General features: G+C 36.0%; 1 protein-coding gene across 4 annotated transcripts in view; it reads right to left on the reverse strand.

Annotated features, from left to right (window-relative positions):
* CACNA2D3 (calcium voltage-gated channel auxiliary subunit alpha2delta 3) overlaps positions 1 to 18,026 on the reverse strand; it is a 386,281-nt gene that overhangs the window by 10,009 nt on the left and 358,246 nt on the right. For 2 of the 4 annotated variants that reach the window (XR_015806076.1, XR_015806075.1), the window contains 5 exons: positions 17,740 to 17,785; positions 16,186 to 16,261; positions 12,722 to 12,774; positions 11,118 to 11,173; positions 7,655 to 7,766 (listed from right to left, as the gene is read on the reverse strand). Coding sequence is in view for 2 of the 4 variants with exons in the window: in XM_088171533.1 (XP_088027659.1) it covers positions 7,655 to 7,766; positions 11,118 to 11,173; positions 12,722 to 12,774; positions 16,186 to 16,261 (297 nt within the window). In the remaining 2 variants the exon portion in view is untranslated. The remainder of the gene's footprint in view (positions 1 to 7,654; positions 7,767 to 11,117; positions 11,174 to 12,721; positions 12,775 to 16,185; positions 16,262 to 17,739; positions 17,786 to 18,026) is intronic. The other 2 variants (XM_088171533.1, XM_088171532.1) reach the window with 1 other exon arrangement.

Genomic DNA, 18,026 nt, shown 5'->3' on the forward strand with positions numbered 1-18,026 from the left:
TGACATACGTGGGTCTCCACGAGCAGGGTGGGTACCTGGTTCTGTGCTCACAGTGACCAGCAGAGGAGACACAGCAACCAGCATGAAGCCAATCATATCCGAGATCTCCTAAAGACTTTTCCTTTGACACCAGGTTGACAAGACCACAACACAGAGGTCAGAAAAGATATCCAGGCTGAAAAATGCAGTTCCACTACAGCATGTTAGCAAGTATGTGTTTATAGCAGAGTTCTTTAGCTCTACACAAGTAGTTGTGGTTTGTATTGAGAGACATCTCAGATTGTGTTTTTTAAAATGCTATATGATTTCTAAGCTAGGTTCTAAATATAACTTTAAGATTAAAAAGCAAGTTGATAAATTCTGGTTTAGGAAGGCTCACAGATATCATATGACATTGTAAAAGTAACTTTTGAACTGCAAGAATTGGTAAGTACTCTTTTCCACAACTTTAGGTCAAATCTCATCTACAATATAACTCTAGCAAGGAGCTGCACAACAGAAACTGAAGTATGAAAAGCAGAAAGGATCAGGAGATTCACATTAAAAGACTAATAAATCCTGGAGCTAAACTGCTCAGTGGATGTGTCCACAGTGTGTTTAGCAAGGATGTTAATTTATTTCTGTTAACATAAACTTTAGCAATGATTGAGAAGGCCACATCTGAAAGACTTTAGCACACTATGGGCCATCCTTTCCATAGCCAGCTAAACCTCTATTTTCCACAATAAACAAATGTTCTTGGCATGGCCCTCAAATCTTAAGATTCACGTTGTTTCTCTATGTTAAAGACTTTAAAATTTAAAATCCATTCAGTTATCCCAAAGCCTTTAGAAAGGAAAGTGTTCCATGTCTGAGCCACGTGTGCATTGGTTTTCATCTACCTATAATATTACAAAATAAAATAAATGCTCTAGTATTAGCAATTCTTCACAAGTGTGCTCAGCTTTAAAAATTCATTGCAACGTTTCTCAATTTCAATCATTTTTTCCTAACCCAAGCCATTGTTAATAAAATAATATATATTACTAGTCAGCTCTATATATTATGGCATACATACAACTTTTTAAATCCCTTGTCATCACAAAGAATCCTTTCATTGCATCAGCTACTATCTATCATTTCATTAACATTTATTAATGCTTGTTCAAAATGTAAAATTAAGCTAACTTTTAAGTGGATTGTGATTTATATTTTAATGGAATACTGATTTTAACTATGAAAAGTGAATGGGTGCAGATCATCACTTTCTCCTGCAGAGGCTTTATTGGAAGTGGGGAGTCAAGAGAAAGTGCACATCTCGTCCTGTTGGTGAGAAAAAAACTATGGCTAAACTTCATTTTTGCTAAAATTCCAAGATTTTATGGTGCTTACAGAGGGTACTTACAACTAAAATGCTCCAGAATTCAACAAGCATACTAAAAAAAGGTCTGAAACAAAAAAAGAAAAAACCCAAAATCCCCAAGCAAACAGAAATTCTCCAGCCTTGAACACTGCCCAAGGGATTGTTAAACTGATGAGTGGCAGGCACAGACCTGCCTGGTAACTTAGATATGTCTTGCCCTATTATTTTATATACCTTTTTTCTTAAATGAAAATAGTAATTTACAGTGTTTCCTGAACTGGACATTCAAAATATACATTATCAAAGGGTAGAGTTAAATTGCCCATACAGTGACTTTAAATTACACCTGCATGTCAAACATTATAATCACTGGTGCCTTTGAAGTGAAGAGAAAGTTACTCAGCCTGCAAGTGGAGAAGTGTGGGTAACACACAATATAACATTTTAAGCTAAGTATAAAGACCTTTAATAAACAATTCTAGCAGTTTAAATTGCATAATTTGATACTTTTTACTAGGAAAGAACAAGGAAAAAATATTTTTGGATCTTCTAGTTTTGGGGTTTTGGCTAAAATAAGTTTCTAGAAATGCTGTTGTTGCCTCAAATTCAAAGACTTTTTAACAGCCATGAGTATTCTGCAGGTCTGGAAGATCTGCTTTTCAAAAGAGAGGCACAAGATAATTCCATGCTTAGATTGTGATCCTTGAGACTTCAACAATGAACCACGAGCCATGCAAAATAAAGTTTCCCATGAAGATATTCCTTTAGCTCCATGCACACCTAAGCAAGCTCTCAGAAACCAAGGTCTGTTCAGCATTGTAAAACCAGTCCTTTGCAGCCTGCAGCACACCTGTGACCCAACAAGGGCACAAAACCCACGGTTTTGTCAAACCCATTCACGTGCACATCATCCTGTGGGTACCGGGCACGGCTGCTGGAAAAGCAACAGAGCAAACACAAACAGGCTGAGCAAAGGGTGGGAAATAGAGACAGCGTTTCCCTCAGGATCATAGGAGGTCGATACAGTAAAAAAGAGTGCAATCCAAAATGTCTTTTAGAAGACTTATTATAATTTACTGCCCTAACAGCTCCAGGACAGACACAGGGACATTTTGACACACATCCATAAAGCTCCGAAAGAGAAGAAATTGGCCCTTGATGCTTTGGTTGGTTTATGTGGCAAGCTGGTTTGTTTAGAAGTAAACTAACTACATCTGAAAAGGAAAATTATTATTTATTTCATGGGAAATTGAACTGTGTATTTATTTTCACATTTTAAACATGATCAAGTGCAGCAGTTTGGCAAGCTTCTACTGAGGAAGAAATGCGGAAATATTTTAGCAAATGGTGGTATGTCTCGAGATTAAGTGGGTTTTAAAAACGATTACCATTTTAATGTCTGCAGATTGCACTACTCCTGACACTAATATACTCATGCCCTGAGCGGTCTGCATCTAATTTGTGTTGTTATTTATCTGTTACTGCCAAATCTGTGCATTTAGTGGACGAGACTGAAATCTGCCATTATAAATCCACATGAAGGGTTCAGTGTCACCCTGAACTACACTTCCATTGCCATTTACCTCTTTTATTGACAATAATCAGCATTCAGTGCCCATTCTATGAGAAAGCAAGAGAAGCAATTTGGTTTATTGATGATTTTCCTTGTTAACTAAATGTCTGCTTACTAACACTCTATTGGGACAAATAGATGACACATGGGACAGTGTTTATTCAAATAAGTAGTTCCTATACATTTTAACAAGCAATTTACATGTGATGCCCAACAAGGTAAACACATTCATCTTTCATATCTGGCATAATTAAAACATACACAAATCTTTCCCAGGGTTAGGATGATTGTACCTAAATACTTCCTTGCTTCCCTAGTGACAATATGGCTTTCTTATATTTACTTTCCTCTTCGTGTCTTAAGATTGTGAACAAAGGATCAACTGGAAACAAAACAGTTTCTTTGGGGTTTTGGTATTGACCTTGTAGACCCATGAGTGCTGCAATTAAAAGAGAAGGGGGATTTTTTTGGAACTAGGGCCAGATTTTTGATCTTCATCCAAGTCCAATATGTCATCACACATGAACAGGAGAGGTTAAAAGGGCAAATTTTTAAGCATTTGACTGTGCAACTGCTCCCTAGTCTGTATGCCCACAGTTTTCAGAGTGAACACACAAATTTGGCAACTATGCACTCAACTGGCTCCTTACAACTTTGAAATTTTAACATATATGCTTAAAGTATAAATAGTCAAATGACTAAATTTCTATACTCACCTTCATAGCAGTTTTAGCTGAAATTAATGGTATTTTCCTAAAGGAAGCTTAACAAAAACATTTGAATTTTCATGCATAAATGAGATTTGCAATTAGACAGAAACATTTTTTCTACAAAGAGATGGGAAGATATACTAAAAAGACTAGCAAACATTTTATGATCAAATATCTCAACTGCCGTCATCCTTTCTAATTTATAACAACTTTGACATTCTAAGGATGCTTTTCTTAGACACTTTTAGTGCAACTAAAATTTGTTATGATGAGATCCCCAGAAGGCAAAAACTGGTGAGGTACCCAGTGAGCACTGCTGAAGAACACTGGTTAACACATATTTAAAATTGGAAAAAATATTGGGGCAACACTTCATAAAACTACAAGCAGCACTGAGACATTTATATAGTCTAAAACTTCAAGCTTGATGTCTAACCAGAAACTCATCTCTGAGCAGCACAACACATTTAAAGCCCATACCAAGTACATGTGTCATTAGTGCAGTTCTGACTCCACAGAAAGAGTGCCAGTTGACACTGATAAAGAGAAAATATTTCTCTTTGCAATTAATTGCTTTCAACGTTGAGGCTGTCACAGAACAGTCTATGATATAAGCTTTCTGAAGTAATGGGGTTTGGATTTTTTAGGTTTTTTTCTGTAAAAAGGAATAGCTTACTGGAAAATATGAAACCATTTCAGATTTTTCAAAAAAATCCCAGTTTTTCTCTCTTGTTGACAGTGCATAGAAAATGTGGGTTGACTTGTTTTTGATTGCTATTTAAATAACAGATTAATTTAATAATCATTGGGATATTGAATAACAACAAATTATGGGGTGGGACAGCCAAATCCTGACCCTAATGACATTCTTATGTTAATTCTTATTTTCTTTTAGGCTCCTGCTTTCTTAATAAAACCTGTATTTTTGAAAATTGTTTTTAAACGTTGCAATTTATCCCAAAGTAGTTTGCTTGTAAGAGATAAGTTTACATATAGGGAGTGCATTTTATATGTCTGTATATATTTAGTGCCTGACTCAAAGCCTGCTTAAGTGCATAGGTGTCCTTCCACTGAATGAGCTCCCAGAGATGGCTGAAAACACGAGCCAGCTATTAAAAAAGCAGGTAGTCCTTTCTACTGTGTGATTTATTTTAGGATACTTCAATTTAAATCCAAGTACCCATGATTAAATTTATTATTGGAAAGGTTTATGAATTTTTGTTACTATAGCTGGTAACTGCCCCTCTTTGCATGGACAGTATTTCTGCAAGATCAATAACAGCACACCCAGGACAGAATAAAACTGAGCCTCTGCCCCTCACCCTGTGACCTTGCTGGCTATGACTGTGACTTTGTTAGCAAAACCACAGTATTTGTGCCCCAAAATGTCCTATCTAAGTAACATTATATGGTTTCAATTAACATCAGTCATCATTTTTACTTCTACTGAGAGACTGTTTTTAGTCTCCTTTTCAGACAAGGGCTCTATAGTAGTGCCTGACACTGCAGGAACAAAAGCCAGGGACTGGGGTATCTTTTGACACAAACTTGCTTAAAGCAGAGTATTTGCACAATTTTGTTTGCAAACCTGTTCACAAAATACTGACTTTTCTAGTGTCTTTCAAGTAGTTTTTCAGTATTCCACGGGATGCATAATCAGGTAAATATTTACAATTATCTTCTTCTATTTGCAATAAATATTTGCAATTATATATCACAGATTGACCTATAACATGATCCAAGGAGGACACAGAAAATAATCTCACTGGTTCAGAGTGATGTTGCACAGGTTAAGCACCAGACACAATGTCAGCTCCAGGCTTACTGTATAAAAGGTTGAATCTAAATTCTGACTGGTTGAACCCATCATTCTTAAATTACAAATATTAAGCAATACACTTGCTTGTAAAAATATTTATTGGTACTGAGGCTATGAAACAGAAAACTGGGTCAGAAGATGTAGGTCTACAAAGGACTTTGGGTCAAATTCCTTAGCTGTTCTGCGGGAAAGTGTCCTGGGTTATAACAAAAATATTTGGAATCCAATGCAGTCTGCAATCTTAGATGCAATTTGTAGATTGTTAATGACAGTGGGTAAACGATATAACGAACAACTTTCCCATGAGAATCTAATAGTTCTTCTGGATTATTTCTTTAGGTTTTGCCGTTGCTTGTGGAGAAAAATAATGGGTGCCTTGAGATCAGTTTGCAACTTACAGGGTTTTCTTTTATTTTTTTTTCCACTGTGGAACACAAAATGTTTTTCTATGAAAAAGATCTTAGTGCATTATTTTTGAAATACTATAATTTTCACTAAACTCAGTTTCCAACTTGGTGCTTTCCAAGTATTGCAGAATTGTATTATTTTTGAAACTTATTTCCTTTGACCTGAAGTTACCTAGGAACACAGACTAAAATCTCTATTCCTCTGAGAAAACCTAGTCCTGCTAAATTAATCTTCTTTGCTTGGAATCATGTCTGCTTGCAATATTTAAACGGAATCTTACAATGGTTAGGGTTTGAAGGGACCTTGAAGACCATCTGGTTCCAGCCCCCCTGCCATGGCAGGAACACCTTCCACTAGACCAGGGTGCTGAAAACCCCATCCAACCTGGCAGGGAACACCTCCAGGATTGCATGGTAATTTGTTGCAGAACTTCCCAATAACCTCCTGTTAAATTATCACAAAATAAGGCTGCTTAAATTCTACAATGCTGGCACAAAGCACTCACAGCAGTGTAACCTTCATTGTATTTGATATGTCAAGTGGAAAAATCACGGCTTGATTTTGTTGAGTTTGTACTTTTCAGGCAGGGGGACCTTTTGTTGCACTTAAAGGGTTCCAGAGCATCAATTTACAAAGCACTCTCATACTTCTATTCCACAAAGCCATACAAAACCAATTATTCATACTAGACATTAACAATTTCCTTCTACTTAAAAGTTGGTCAGTGCTAAAAGAAAAGTGAATATTAGCACTTAAAATTTATCTCCAGTGTACTTACTCCTATTTCCTGTTTTAAAGTAATGAAAATATCAAGAAAATTTAGGAGCAAGTCCAGAAGCACACCTATTGACTTCAAAGCGAAGTTTTCACCTTTATTTGCTAATTGCATATTGATTTAGGCTGGAAAGGAAGAGCTGTAACAATTTTTGTTTAACTTATAAATTCTTCCTGACATTTATATTGATGGACAAATTATTGCTGTAAATACTAATCTCCCTGGTGATGACAACCTCTCAGCATAAAGGAAATCCAATTAACAGACTTATCAAAGTACAGAAATTTGCATAAGCAATATCTATGCAATACTACATGTAAAATGTACCAGAACTACAGTCAAACTGTCACAGTACATGGACACCAAATGCAGAGAAAATACATTTTCAGTGTGAAAGAGGAAAGCTAGACTGAAGTCTTCCTCCTCTTTTAGCTCGATAAGGGACAAGTTTACAGCAGCACTGGTAGAAACGACATTACAGCACTGTCATTTGAGATTTGTTATTATTAACTCAGCTTCCCAGCACTGAAAGTTTGGAGAATAGATTTAATCGTCTCCCACTCTTTCAGACTAACAGTTCCAAGAAGGAAACTCTGGCATTCTAGTAAAACAACCAGATCTCACTGTATCACAAGGGAATTCCTAACCTATCCAGCAGGGTTTCACTCCTGGACAGGAGAATGAAGAGCACTTACCTTTTGAATCTAAATCTTACAGCCTTAGAATGCTGCCTTTTTTTAGGAAAAGTATCAAAACATTCACAATTTGAAATTAACATAAGCCTCTACTGCTTTTACTTTTTTTTTTTTTTTTTTTTTTTTTTGGTAGAAAATAATAGGCACGGCTTTAATTTAAGAGCATCAAACTTTTAAGTGACCCCTGTAACAGGAGAAGTGACTCCTTGACAGAGGTCAGCACATAGGATAAAACACAACAGACTTGTACGCTCTTCAACACAGCCTTGAATAATTCAGTTTTATTGCTTTGTCACAAACAGTTGTATAAAAAAAATATTGAAAGGGCTTACTTGAAACAGTCATCGCAAGCAATATTCCCCGTGGTCTCCTTTATAGTGCGCTCGGAAACAAAGGCTGGATATTCAGTATCACAGGGCTCTAGGGTTTGTTTCAACCTCTGCGCTATAGGCACAGGAAAAAACATCTTGATGTGAACATGAGAGGAACAGCACACAAAATTGTGAACAACATGAGATGCTGCACTACAGAGCTCGCAGAGAACGGAAATGTTACTCAGCTTCTGCCACCCTGTGAGATTTCCTAGGCAGTGCATAACACTATTTTTTCAATTAAATAAAAAAAAAAAAAATTATTCGTGGAATGTAATTTTGCAAGACATCACTGTTTAAGTAGTTATTAATGGTTTAGCCATTGCCAATCTACTTTACATTTATGCATGAGTTTTTATTCTTTCTGTGTAGATCCAAGATGGATTTACTGTCATTTTTATCTCAGTGGTGCTGTGCATCACTAACCTTTATTCATGGGAGTTTACATTTATTTGATATGTAAATTGTGGCATATTTTACTGAAGCCAAAACATCTATTTTATATTAGAGCTTGGGAATCTTTGGAGGGTTTTATCAGTTAAAATAACTCTGTGGGTGGGAGAGGCAGAAGAGTTACTTTACCCAACAGCAATGCTTGTTATCTGCTTCCCAAAATAGTAATAATTAAGACTCCATAGTACCTTTAATCTGAAGTCCTTGCAATGCAAGGAAAAAGCGTCACTATTTCCATCTTAAAGACTGGGAAACCGAATTACCAGGAAGCAGTGGGGCTGGTTCAAGGTCAGACTACAGGACAGCAGCTCTTCTGACTCTCACACTCCAGTATCTGTCACACACTGTTTCTCCCTCATTCCCTTTCTTTTTCCTCCCCACCCCTTCATTGTTCCTTAACACAGAGATACACTTTGCACATCAGCACGAATGTTAACCCTATCTTAAACTAATTACTGAGTGAGAAAACAAGATGAGATATGACAAAAATAGGTTACACTGAACAGGCTCTGGGGCTGGACAGACCTTCCCCTGGAGATGATCTATTTCAGAGTGAGTGGTGCATCCACTGAGCAGTGCCAGGGGAGCCACCACATCTGCACTTCCAATCACACCAGGGCATGCATTTCTGAACTGTTCACAGTTCTTGTATGTAATAAAAAAAAAAAAAATTACTCCACCAAATGCACATATCTCATAAAAGTGATCAGAAAATTTTTGTTATTTCTGATGTTTTCACTATGGTTGTGACATATATAATAGTTCAGTATTTTTTAGAAAATTCTCTTACTAGCTCTACTGCATCTCTTCCCTTTCTCTTCTCCTTATCTGTTGTCAAGAATGACTGGAGTTTATCACCTGTGTTTTGATTCTACCCTCACCTGTATCAACATGCAGCTTGTGTAACAAAGAGGCTGACAAAGATTCATTGGTCTCAGTTTTCCTGCACCTCACTAGAGTCCAGATGGTGATGGGGTTGTCCAAGATTTAGGGTTTCTTCTCTCTCATTTACAAATGTGATTGCAATTACAAGATCTTGTGCAGACGTATTTTCCATAGTAGGGTTTGGCAAATGGGCAAGTGTGTGTGGACCCTCCAGTATCTTCATAGTATATCATATTCTATTAATGTCACAATTTGAGTGGGAACCAATTTCTCCACTTGAGGAACTGATATATTTTTTTCCTGAGCTTTGTTAAGCATTGTTAAGCAAAAAAATAAATGTGCAAGTTTATTAATTTTAATTTTATGAAGTGCAGTCATAAATATTACAACTCTTAGTGGTAACACAGTATTTGCAGTGGAACATACCTAAGCACGTGCTATTCTCTCCTGCTATCTTCTGAAATATTTCAGCTTTTTCTTCCTAAAATATGCTGCTTCCAAACAACCATCCCTTGCTATCTAACCAGATATGAGCTGGGCAGGCACTTACCCTAAAAGTATTGACATTCCAATGAGCATGATGAGGGGGGATTTCCAATACTCCTAACTCATCAAAGAAATGGAACAAGTGACTTGTGAAATTAAAACGTCTCTGTCAACCAAAACATGAATGGAAATTTCTCAATAATACTGGTCCATCAAAGTGCTGCACTGATAGTTTTGTTTTAAATAAAAGGGAGTCTGCAAGCTAAGATTGTCTCTTCTGTAATGAGTGCACTCTCAAAACACAAATCAGACATTGATTTTCATGAGATGAAGAAGGATGTTGTGTTTGAAAGATATTTTCTCTAGCATACAATACAAGTGCCACTGGATGTTTCATGTCAGGATATATTAAGGCATATTTGTACAGCACATTTGAAAAAAAATAATTTCTTTCCTACACTGTCTGCTTTGGCTGCTCTGCAAACACCAAGGACTAGGACAGGCACAGCTGCCAGTCCTCAAGGAAAAGTTTTGCATTTTCTGGGTCTAGCACAGCAAACCTGACTTTCCTTCACAGCCTCAGTATTAGGGATGGGTCTCTTCATGCTCAGGGAAATCACTGAACAGTTGGTCTTAGTTTTTAGGGGCCTGACTGATATTTTAGCTTCAGAAAGGATATTATTTTGGCATTTAGACAGCCTAGTATCCAGGCAATGCAAATATTAAATGAAGCCTAAAGCAGCAATTTTATCCCCTGCTTGCTAAGAAATATGCAAATATGAAGCTGAAGAATTCAGTTTAAATCCTTACACCAGTCAATGACACACAGCACAATTTGCCTATTAAGTTGTCACTTGAAGAGCACTGCTCTTGTAAAGTGGCCCTTTACTTTCGAGTAACACTTCTGAAAATGCCATAAAAAGTCTGTTAAAATATAAAAAGACAGCTTACACTGAAAACCTCCCATTCTTAGTGGAACTATTAAAAATTCCCATTATTTCAAATGAAGGTTCTGCATTAAAAAAAAATATTTTGAGTAAATTGAATTTTAATACAGTTAAATGTCTATTTTTAATGGAATGATAAAAAATCCAGATCAGCCATTTTTAGCATAAAATATACTATCTTAAGCTTTAAAAAATATTTTTTTATGTAATAATATAGATAGTCGTATTTCTGTACACTTTTTGAAATGGCATTGATCAGCACAATAACTCTACTACATTTTATGGCATCACTAGAAAAAAAAAGTTGTATAACTAAAAAAGGTCAGTGTAATTTCTTTATTCACAAAGATTGTTTTGGAATGAAGAGAAATGTTTTTTAAAAACATATTTAATCATTATCTACTATTTTAACTTTTCTGTTATAATAATGTACTGTGTTCCTAGAGAGCACACAAGCACTTGGTTATTCATAGAAGATCTTAATTCTGTTGTGTTTAGGAAACATTAACAAAGAAGAGGATGCTGGAATAGGAGGAAAACTATTATCAGATGTTTATTATTTAATCTAAAACAGTGTACACACATCTGAATTTCAAAAGTCCAATTTACTCTAGGCATTTCTGCTATTATGCCAGGAAAAAAATCACACTTACCTTTAGCTGTTAGATCAGAGTGCCACCAACTGCATAGATTAAATTCCACCAGGAACCTGAAGAAATTATTAAAGTTTTCACGTTACCCCACAGAATGTTTTCAAAATACTAAACTGGCAGTAGCTTGATGATACTAATCCTATTTTAAATAAAAACTAACACAGAACTGAAATTCAAGTTACTGGCATAACTCTGGGATTAGCAACTACTGCTATTCTTATTTTTACTGCTTTTTTGTTTGTTTGTTTGTTTTACTTCTGAAAACTTATTCTGAAATTAACCCCATCAATAAATCATAAATTTACCCATTTTTAATTTAAAATCTTGATTATATTTGAAGTACCGATTAAGATTCTCAAAGCATGGCAGCACACACTATTTTTGCTGTTGAACATTATTTCTTCATCATGTGTGTATTCTGACTCTAGTAAACTGCCATGGGATTATAACTATCCTGGCTACCATACACGAATACACATAAAATAGTTTCTTTTATAAATTCTCAAACTGAAATAATAAATCCGTTTTATTTCTAAGAGCAGAAAAGATTATGCACTGTCTAATCAACTCCAACTAAATTGTAAAGAACACTAAAATAGACCATGATTTATTTGGAAGAATGGACTGAAAAAAATCAGTCGACAAGTTGTTTTAAGAATAAAGAATGTGAAACCAACATCCAGTTCATCATATGCCCATGAATCTACAATATTTATAAACATAGAAGGTTTCTTAACATTTTCAAAGCTGTGATATGTAGCATCAGTCTCATTTTAACACAATTTCTTTCCCTTATATTCACTTAGAAAGCTGCATTTCAGATCAATCTCTGCCCTCTGGCAGCAGCCAGTCAGTTAGTTCTCCTTAACTCTTATTCTGAACTTTGAAAAAGCTCATGCAATTTACAATTAAACAAAATGACTACAAGAAAAATATCAGTTCTATGTCAGTAAAGATAAAATTCACTCATATCTGCAGCACTTCTTTCAGATTAGAAGAAGAATAAATCATATAGCTTAATAACACAATACATTTTAAGGCTTCCTCTTCTCTATATGATATTCCTATTTCTTAGGCACCTTCTCTTAAAGATAATGATCATTATGAATTAACTGAGAATTTTAGAAGAATTAATGGAGATAGAAAATTCAGCAACATCCAAGTACACCTTATCTGGCACTGTAATGGGTCCATCTTACAGAATTTTATGGAGTGACAAACAATACAGTGAGTCAGGGTAACAAGTTTCTCTTCTGACAGCAGCCCACCCAAGCAGCATCACAAACAGCCAGCCATGTATCTAAAATTTAACAGGAACCACAGAAAGAAATTTGGGTTGTGTATTGTGATCTGCTAAACAGAGACACGCAGATATAAGTGAATGCAATAAAAGTGAAACTGCCGTTATACAGCCAAAATTTTATCTGATTTTAAAAATGCAGAATTGGAAAAAAAAGTTGACAAATATTACTGTATTTAAAATAATGTGAGAAAAGCAGCACAATGCATGTAAAATGCAAAAGGTAGAAATACTAATATTAAAAAATACAAGTATTTAATAATTCATAGAACTATTCATTACATTCTTGATGAAATCTACTTACAAGACAAGTTCAGTCATAATCCACTTTACTGCAGCAAAGAAGGCATTATAAGGCTGAAGAGAAGCAACTCATTTAATAAAAAGGCAAAACATGCAGCATTTATGTCTTAACTGATTTATTCATGTAAAAACAATGCTTTGGATATTCAAATGCATGTGGAGCATAAACCCCCCCCTTTTTCAATGATCATGAAATATTTTTACACTGATTATTAAAATGTATAGTAATGAAATTTCCTTTTTATCAAGCTTGGTCATATCGACAGATTATCACTGGGAAAAGGAAAGTTTTTACAAATGATTCTTAAATCTTTAACCTCTAGGGGTTCCTATTTCCCAGGCTATTGCTGGAGGAACAGCTCGGCTGGGTAATATGAGCTTTTCCTGGGCTGTAATTCACAAGCTTGCATCTCTATAATGCAAATCTCCATTCATCACCTCAGCCTCATTAGGCTCAGAAAAGCTTCTGAAGCCTGAATTTACCTCAACATTTATCTCTGTCATTTGACAGTCCAGTTGTAAGCACTTTAAGAAGCTTTTTCCCTCCTCCCTCTCTTTTTCTGCATCATAACAAAACACAGAAAATCCTTTGAAAATCTTCTGTTTACAGTATTTCTAATACATTCTGAATATTTCATTTTTGAAAATACTATTAATAGTATTAATCTCTCATGAAAGAAAGTCAGGCAGAAAAGTCAGCTTTCAGAAATTTGGAATTTCTTCTTGTCTCCCTCACCTTTGTTAGGATGTCCTAGTTGCATAAAATGCTGCAGTCTCTTTTAGATATAAACAGAGCATTTTATCAAATGGAAATCATAAAGACAGAACTCCTCAGATATCTAAAATCAGGATTAACCACCCCAAATCAGCACTCACTGAAGCAGTATTGTTTGGCAGAGCAGTAACAGGACATCTGAAATTCTCAAGTGCCACAGAAAAAGTTTCTGTGCAGGGCTGAGGACGCACAGACCCAAAGAACTCAGAGATCACAACCCAGCAGAAAGCACAATGTCTGAGACAGGAAAGATTTTCACCTGTGAAACCCTGTCTTACAGGAAAAGATAAAGAACTACAAGACTTTCCTGGAGATGAAAGAAAACGTCAGCCCTGTGTGACATCTTCTTTATTTTCATTCCAAATCAGAAAACCCGAAATTTCATGCCCAAGTAATTAAATTTGCTGTATAATTTTGTTTTCATAATGCCAAATTTAGTGTAAAACAATGTATTCATTGTTACTTATGAAGAATACTTATTTAGTGTAAAATATACAATGTGTTTTAGTAACTATTTTAATATTGGAAATTAATCAAAATTTAAAGCCCCAATGCATCTGAAAAAAATCATTTATGTCTACAGAAAACGAAAAAATATTTTGTTTTTAAATTCCAGCGGAAAAAACATGTCATTACATTGATATAAATGCATTCTCATGAAATGGGATTTTACTCGGGAGCCTTTTCCACTCACGGATACTTCTTCCAAAAACTGCAGCAAAAACTGTGGGAGTTTTATTCTCTCTACATATTTAAACCACCACTGAGAGCCAAAATAATTTCGTTCTGTGGCTCCATGGCACTGCTACATTTGCAACAAAGTCGTTCTATGGAGAATCATGTAGGTCTTGGACCAATCCAAACAAAAGAAATGCTGAATAACAAAGTATCTGGATCGCTGTTAAGCAGCGAGACTATTCTGATAAAGAAATGGACCAGGAGATCTTGAAGTCTTGTCCATCCCTGATTCATCATCTCACTCCCACAGTCTAAAAGGCTGGGACAGAGACTCTGATTCCTCTTCTCCATGTCTATGCTGTTTAGAATAGGAACTTTTTAGGGAGTTGCCATCTCCTGTCCCTGTCTCTATTCCTGTGTTTATAAAACCATAATTCTCAAGAGGAAGGATAAACATTTGTGAACAAACTTATTGCTTAAGCAGAAATTATACTGGATACTGCCTAATAACCTGATATGTAAAAAACTGGGCACAAACCCAAGAAAAATGAGGAATAAGCCCTACCTGTCTTTAATGCAAGTTCTTTTTATACTTTCTCAATAGTCATGGTTGATAGAAGTGACTGAATCAACAGGAAAATAAAAACCTAAAACTCTGTTCGTCTTTCTTACTGAGGATCACCAAAACTCACTTGAGATTTAAAGAGCTTGGCTATCTTTAAATAAAAAAAAATCCTTGACATGTCTCAGTGTATCCCATAACAGATGCAGGGATTTCTCCCTGGATATCCTGGACAAAATTTGGAATAATAAAAAAATATCTTTTGGATTAGAGCCCACTCTTTAAGGGATGTAACTTCAGCTCTACATGCTGAGTGCTTAGGCAAACTGAACTGAAGCGCCAAGTCTTTAAATAGAGGATTTTTGTTAGGAGTTGTAATATATTTTAGGATATTTCATGCAAATGCCTTTCACAGCATCCTGTTCTATTTCTAGTTTAGGTCTCATTGCAGTCTAGTATTTATGATGTGAAGATGGTCTTTCTTCGGGTTCAGACTTTAGTAGATAACAAACTGATAAATGCTGTAACTCCAGGCATAGGAAAAACAGAGTCATGTAAATATGCAAATGAAAACATCCCCAAAAGTACAAAATTATGAAAGGGTTATTTTTTTATTCCTAGTTAGATCTATATTTTTCTAGTTAGATGTGAGTTTAAAAATACTATCAGGTAACTTTTCCAGACTGGAAGAACTGCCAGTTTTTTGCTGCTGTTCTCTTTATGTAAGATTTTTCCATGCTATTACTGCCATCTATTTGTGAAAACAGTTCCTTTTTAATATTGAAAACCTCTATCTAACACCTGATCACTTCTGATAGATTATTATAGCGCTCAGTAAAAGAGATGCATGGTTACAAAGCATCCTTAGGGTTATTACCCTGATACAGGATTTAGCAATAATGAAGTGTTGCCTTGGCAAGATTGTCTTGTCCCAGATTGTCTCTAATCAAGACTAGCAGAAGGACAGGGTTTGTACTAAAATTGCAACACAAGGGTTTAAACACATCGAAATTCTACTTTGAAAGACATGTTTAAATACTAAGAAAACGAAATTGTTAAAATCATTGACTTGCATGCCTTGTCAATGAACCATTCCTTTCATATAAAATAAAACAATCTTAATTTTTAATTTGAATTACATGTTTACATACAGGAAAGGCATATGTGATTCCAATCCCCCAAACAAAACACAATCTATTGCCAAATTTCCAAATTCCTAAGAAGGCAGATTCATACAGTGCAAAGAATATTCTGACAGAACCAGTGGCCCAGCATGAACTCCAAAAATCTGAACACTTTGTAAAGAACCACCCTTTGTATTCTCTGGGATAAACACGAGAGCTGTAAGCATTCCAAATCAAAATAACAATCTAAAAATGGCCATGAGATATTTTCAACAGTTTTTTTGATGATTGCATGGAAAGATGCTCACAAGATGTGCTGTACTTACGTCCAGTAAGCTATGGGCACTGTCGCTACTCTCTTTGTTTGTCCTACACATGGCCTGGTAGTCATAAAGTGTAATTCTACAGGGAAGAACAGAAAACTGCTTGACTAAAAGAAGAAAACCCAGTGGAATAAAAATGTTGATATGGAACATTCTGCTCACAAAGTGGACAGGAAAATAAAAATTGTAACAGCGCGGGGGTGGGAGGGGAGAGGGAATGGGATCCTTAAAATACAGGTTACATGAAAGAGCAAAAGAAATGCTGTGAAAACTTTGTAAGGATTTTAGCAGATTACAGAACAAAGCAAAAGCATAACTGGGAGGAACCAGGGAAAATATGCAGAGAGTGTAACACATAATGGCATGAACAATGTGGGGAGGAGGAGAATTTACATCCAACACAATGCTTAAATAATTGTTCTGGACTAGGATCAGCACATTTAGCCCCAGAAAGTGAAAGAGCCTATGCATTTGAGAGGCTTCTCACAACAGACCACTCGAATTCCAGTAAAAGCAGAAATGCTCTTCTACAGTCCCAGCATCTCAGTTACTGCTTTGTAACATGGCATTGCTTCTGAAGGAGACAGAGGTGTAATTTCAGTGCATTGACAGTACAGATATTTGAAGCAGGATGGGTTTACCTTTACTTCTTTTCATGAAGGCAAAATATTCCAGGTACCTGCTATAATCAACTTATGCTAGAAGCCTCCTCAGATGCATAGCAAACAGGGAAATTTACTTATGTTTGCAATTTTACTCATCATTGAAACACTTCAGAGATCTAAATGTAAAATCCAGAACTCAAAGATAGTACATAGAATTATTGTGATTATTTCTCTAAATCTGTCTGTCCATAGAACAATCAATTAACTTTATCCATCCACATAAACAAAACATTTAAAATCTGTAGCAGATGTAAAGAAACTTTAGCCGATAATTTGCAACAAGTGTAAATATATAGAACTCACTGTTGTTATTTAAACATTTCCATTTGACTTTTGCATCATCAGAGGGACAAGGGAACACAACTGGACAGAGATGGTTAATAAAGGTATGAGATGGGGCTTCAGTGTTTTGCAACGTGTGCCTTGCTTCTAAGTGAAGAGGAAAGAAGAGCACACAAATTCAGCTACAGAGAGGATGTCCCAGAAGCTGCCAAAAGCAGGTCATGAAATGCATTCAGCATCACCATGAGGCATCCTGCACTGCATGCCATGAAACCTTGCAACCTGTACCAATAAAATGTATTCCATTGTGGTAGAGAGTATACTTTTTTTTTTTTTTCTGATCTAATTTTGTGACAGCAATCATCACTAAAAGCTTCTTTATTACGTCTATATTTTCCTTCTGGCTTGCAGACAAAATCTTTAATACATTGGATGTCTCAGCTTCAACTAAACATTTAGCATGTGGTCATACTGCTTACATGATTGCTTTTCTCTTATGTTGAGAATAGAAATGCCTAGGAAACCATTGTTTTGTGGACTGGCAGAGAGAGGCACATGGGAGACAAACGCATAACTAGAGACCTAAACAAGGTGTGAGTCTCACACTGACCATCCTTGGCAGAGTCCCGCCCACAGCCAGATCCGCGCACCCAGATCTGCCAAGACAAACAGAGCAGTACACCGTGTGAGCTGTGCTGCCTCTGTGGCATGCACAAATACACCACCTCCCCTAGCTTCTCCCTTCCTTCTTTTGCACCCTTTAACCATGGTCGGGATCCAGCCCCTAGAAAGGAATTTCTAGAGCTCAGTCTTTCCAGCCTTGCTTGGCTCAACTATTTTATTCCTCTGGATCCAAGCACAGTGTTGTTGTGTGTGCATTTGGACCACCCAGTGATG

Source organism: Sturnus vulgaris, chromosome 11, assembly GCF_052056855.1.
Source record: "Sturnus vulgaris isolate bStuVul1 chromosome 11, bStuVul1.hap1, whole genome shotgun sequence".
In the NCBI taxonomy this organism is placed as follows: Eukaryota; Metazoa; Chordata; class Aves; order Passeriformes; family Sturnidae; genus Sturnus; species Sturnus vulgaris.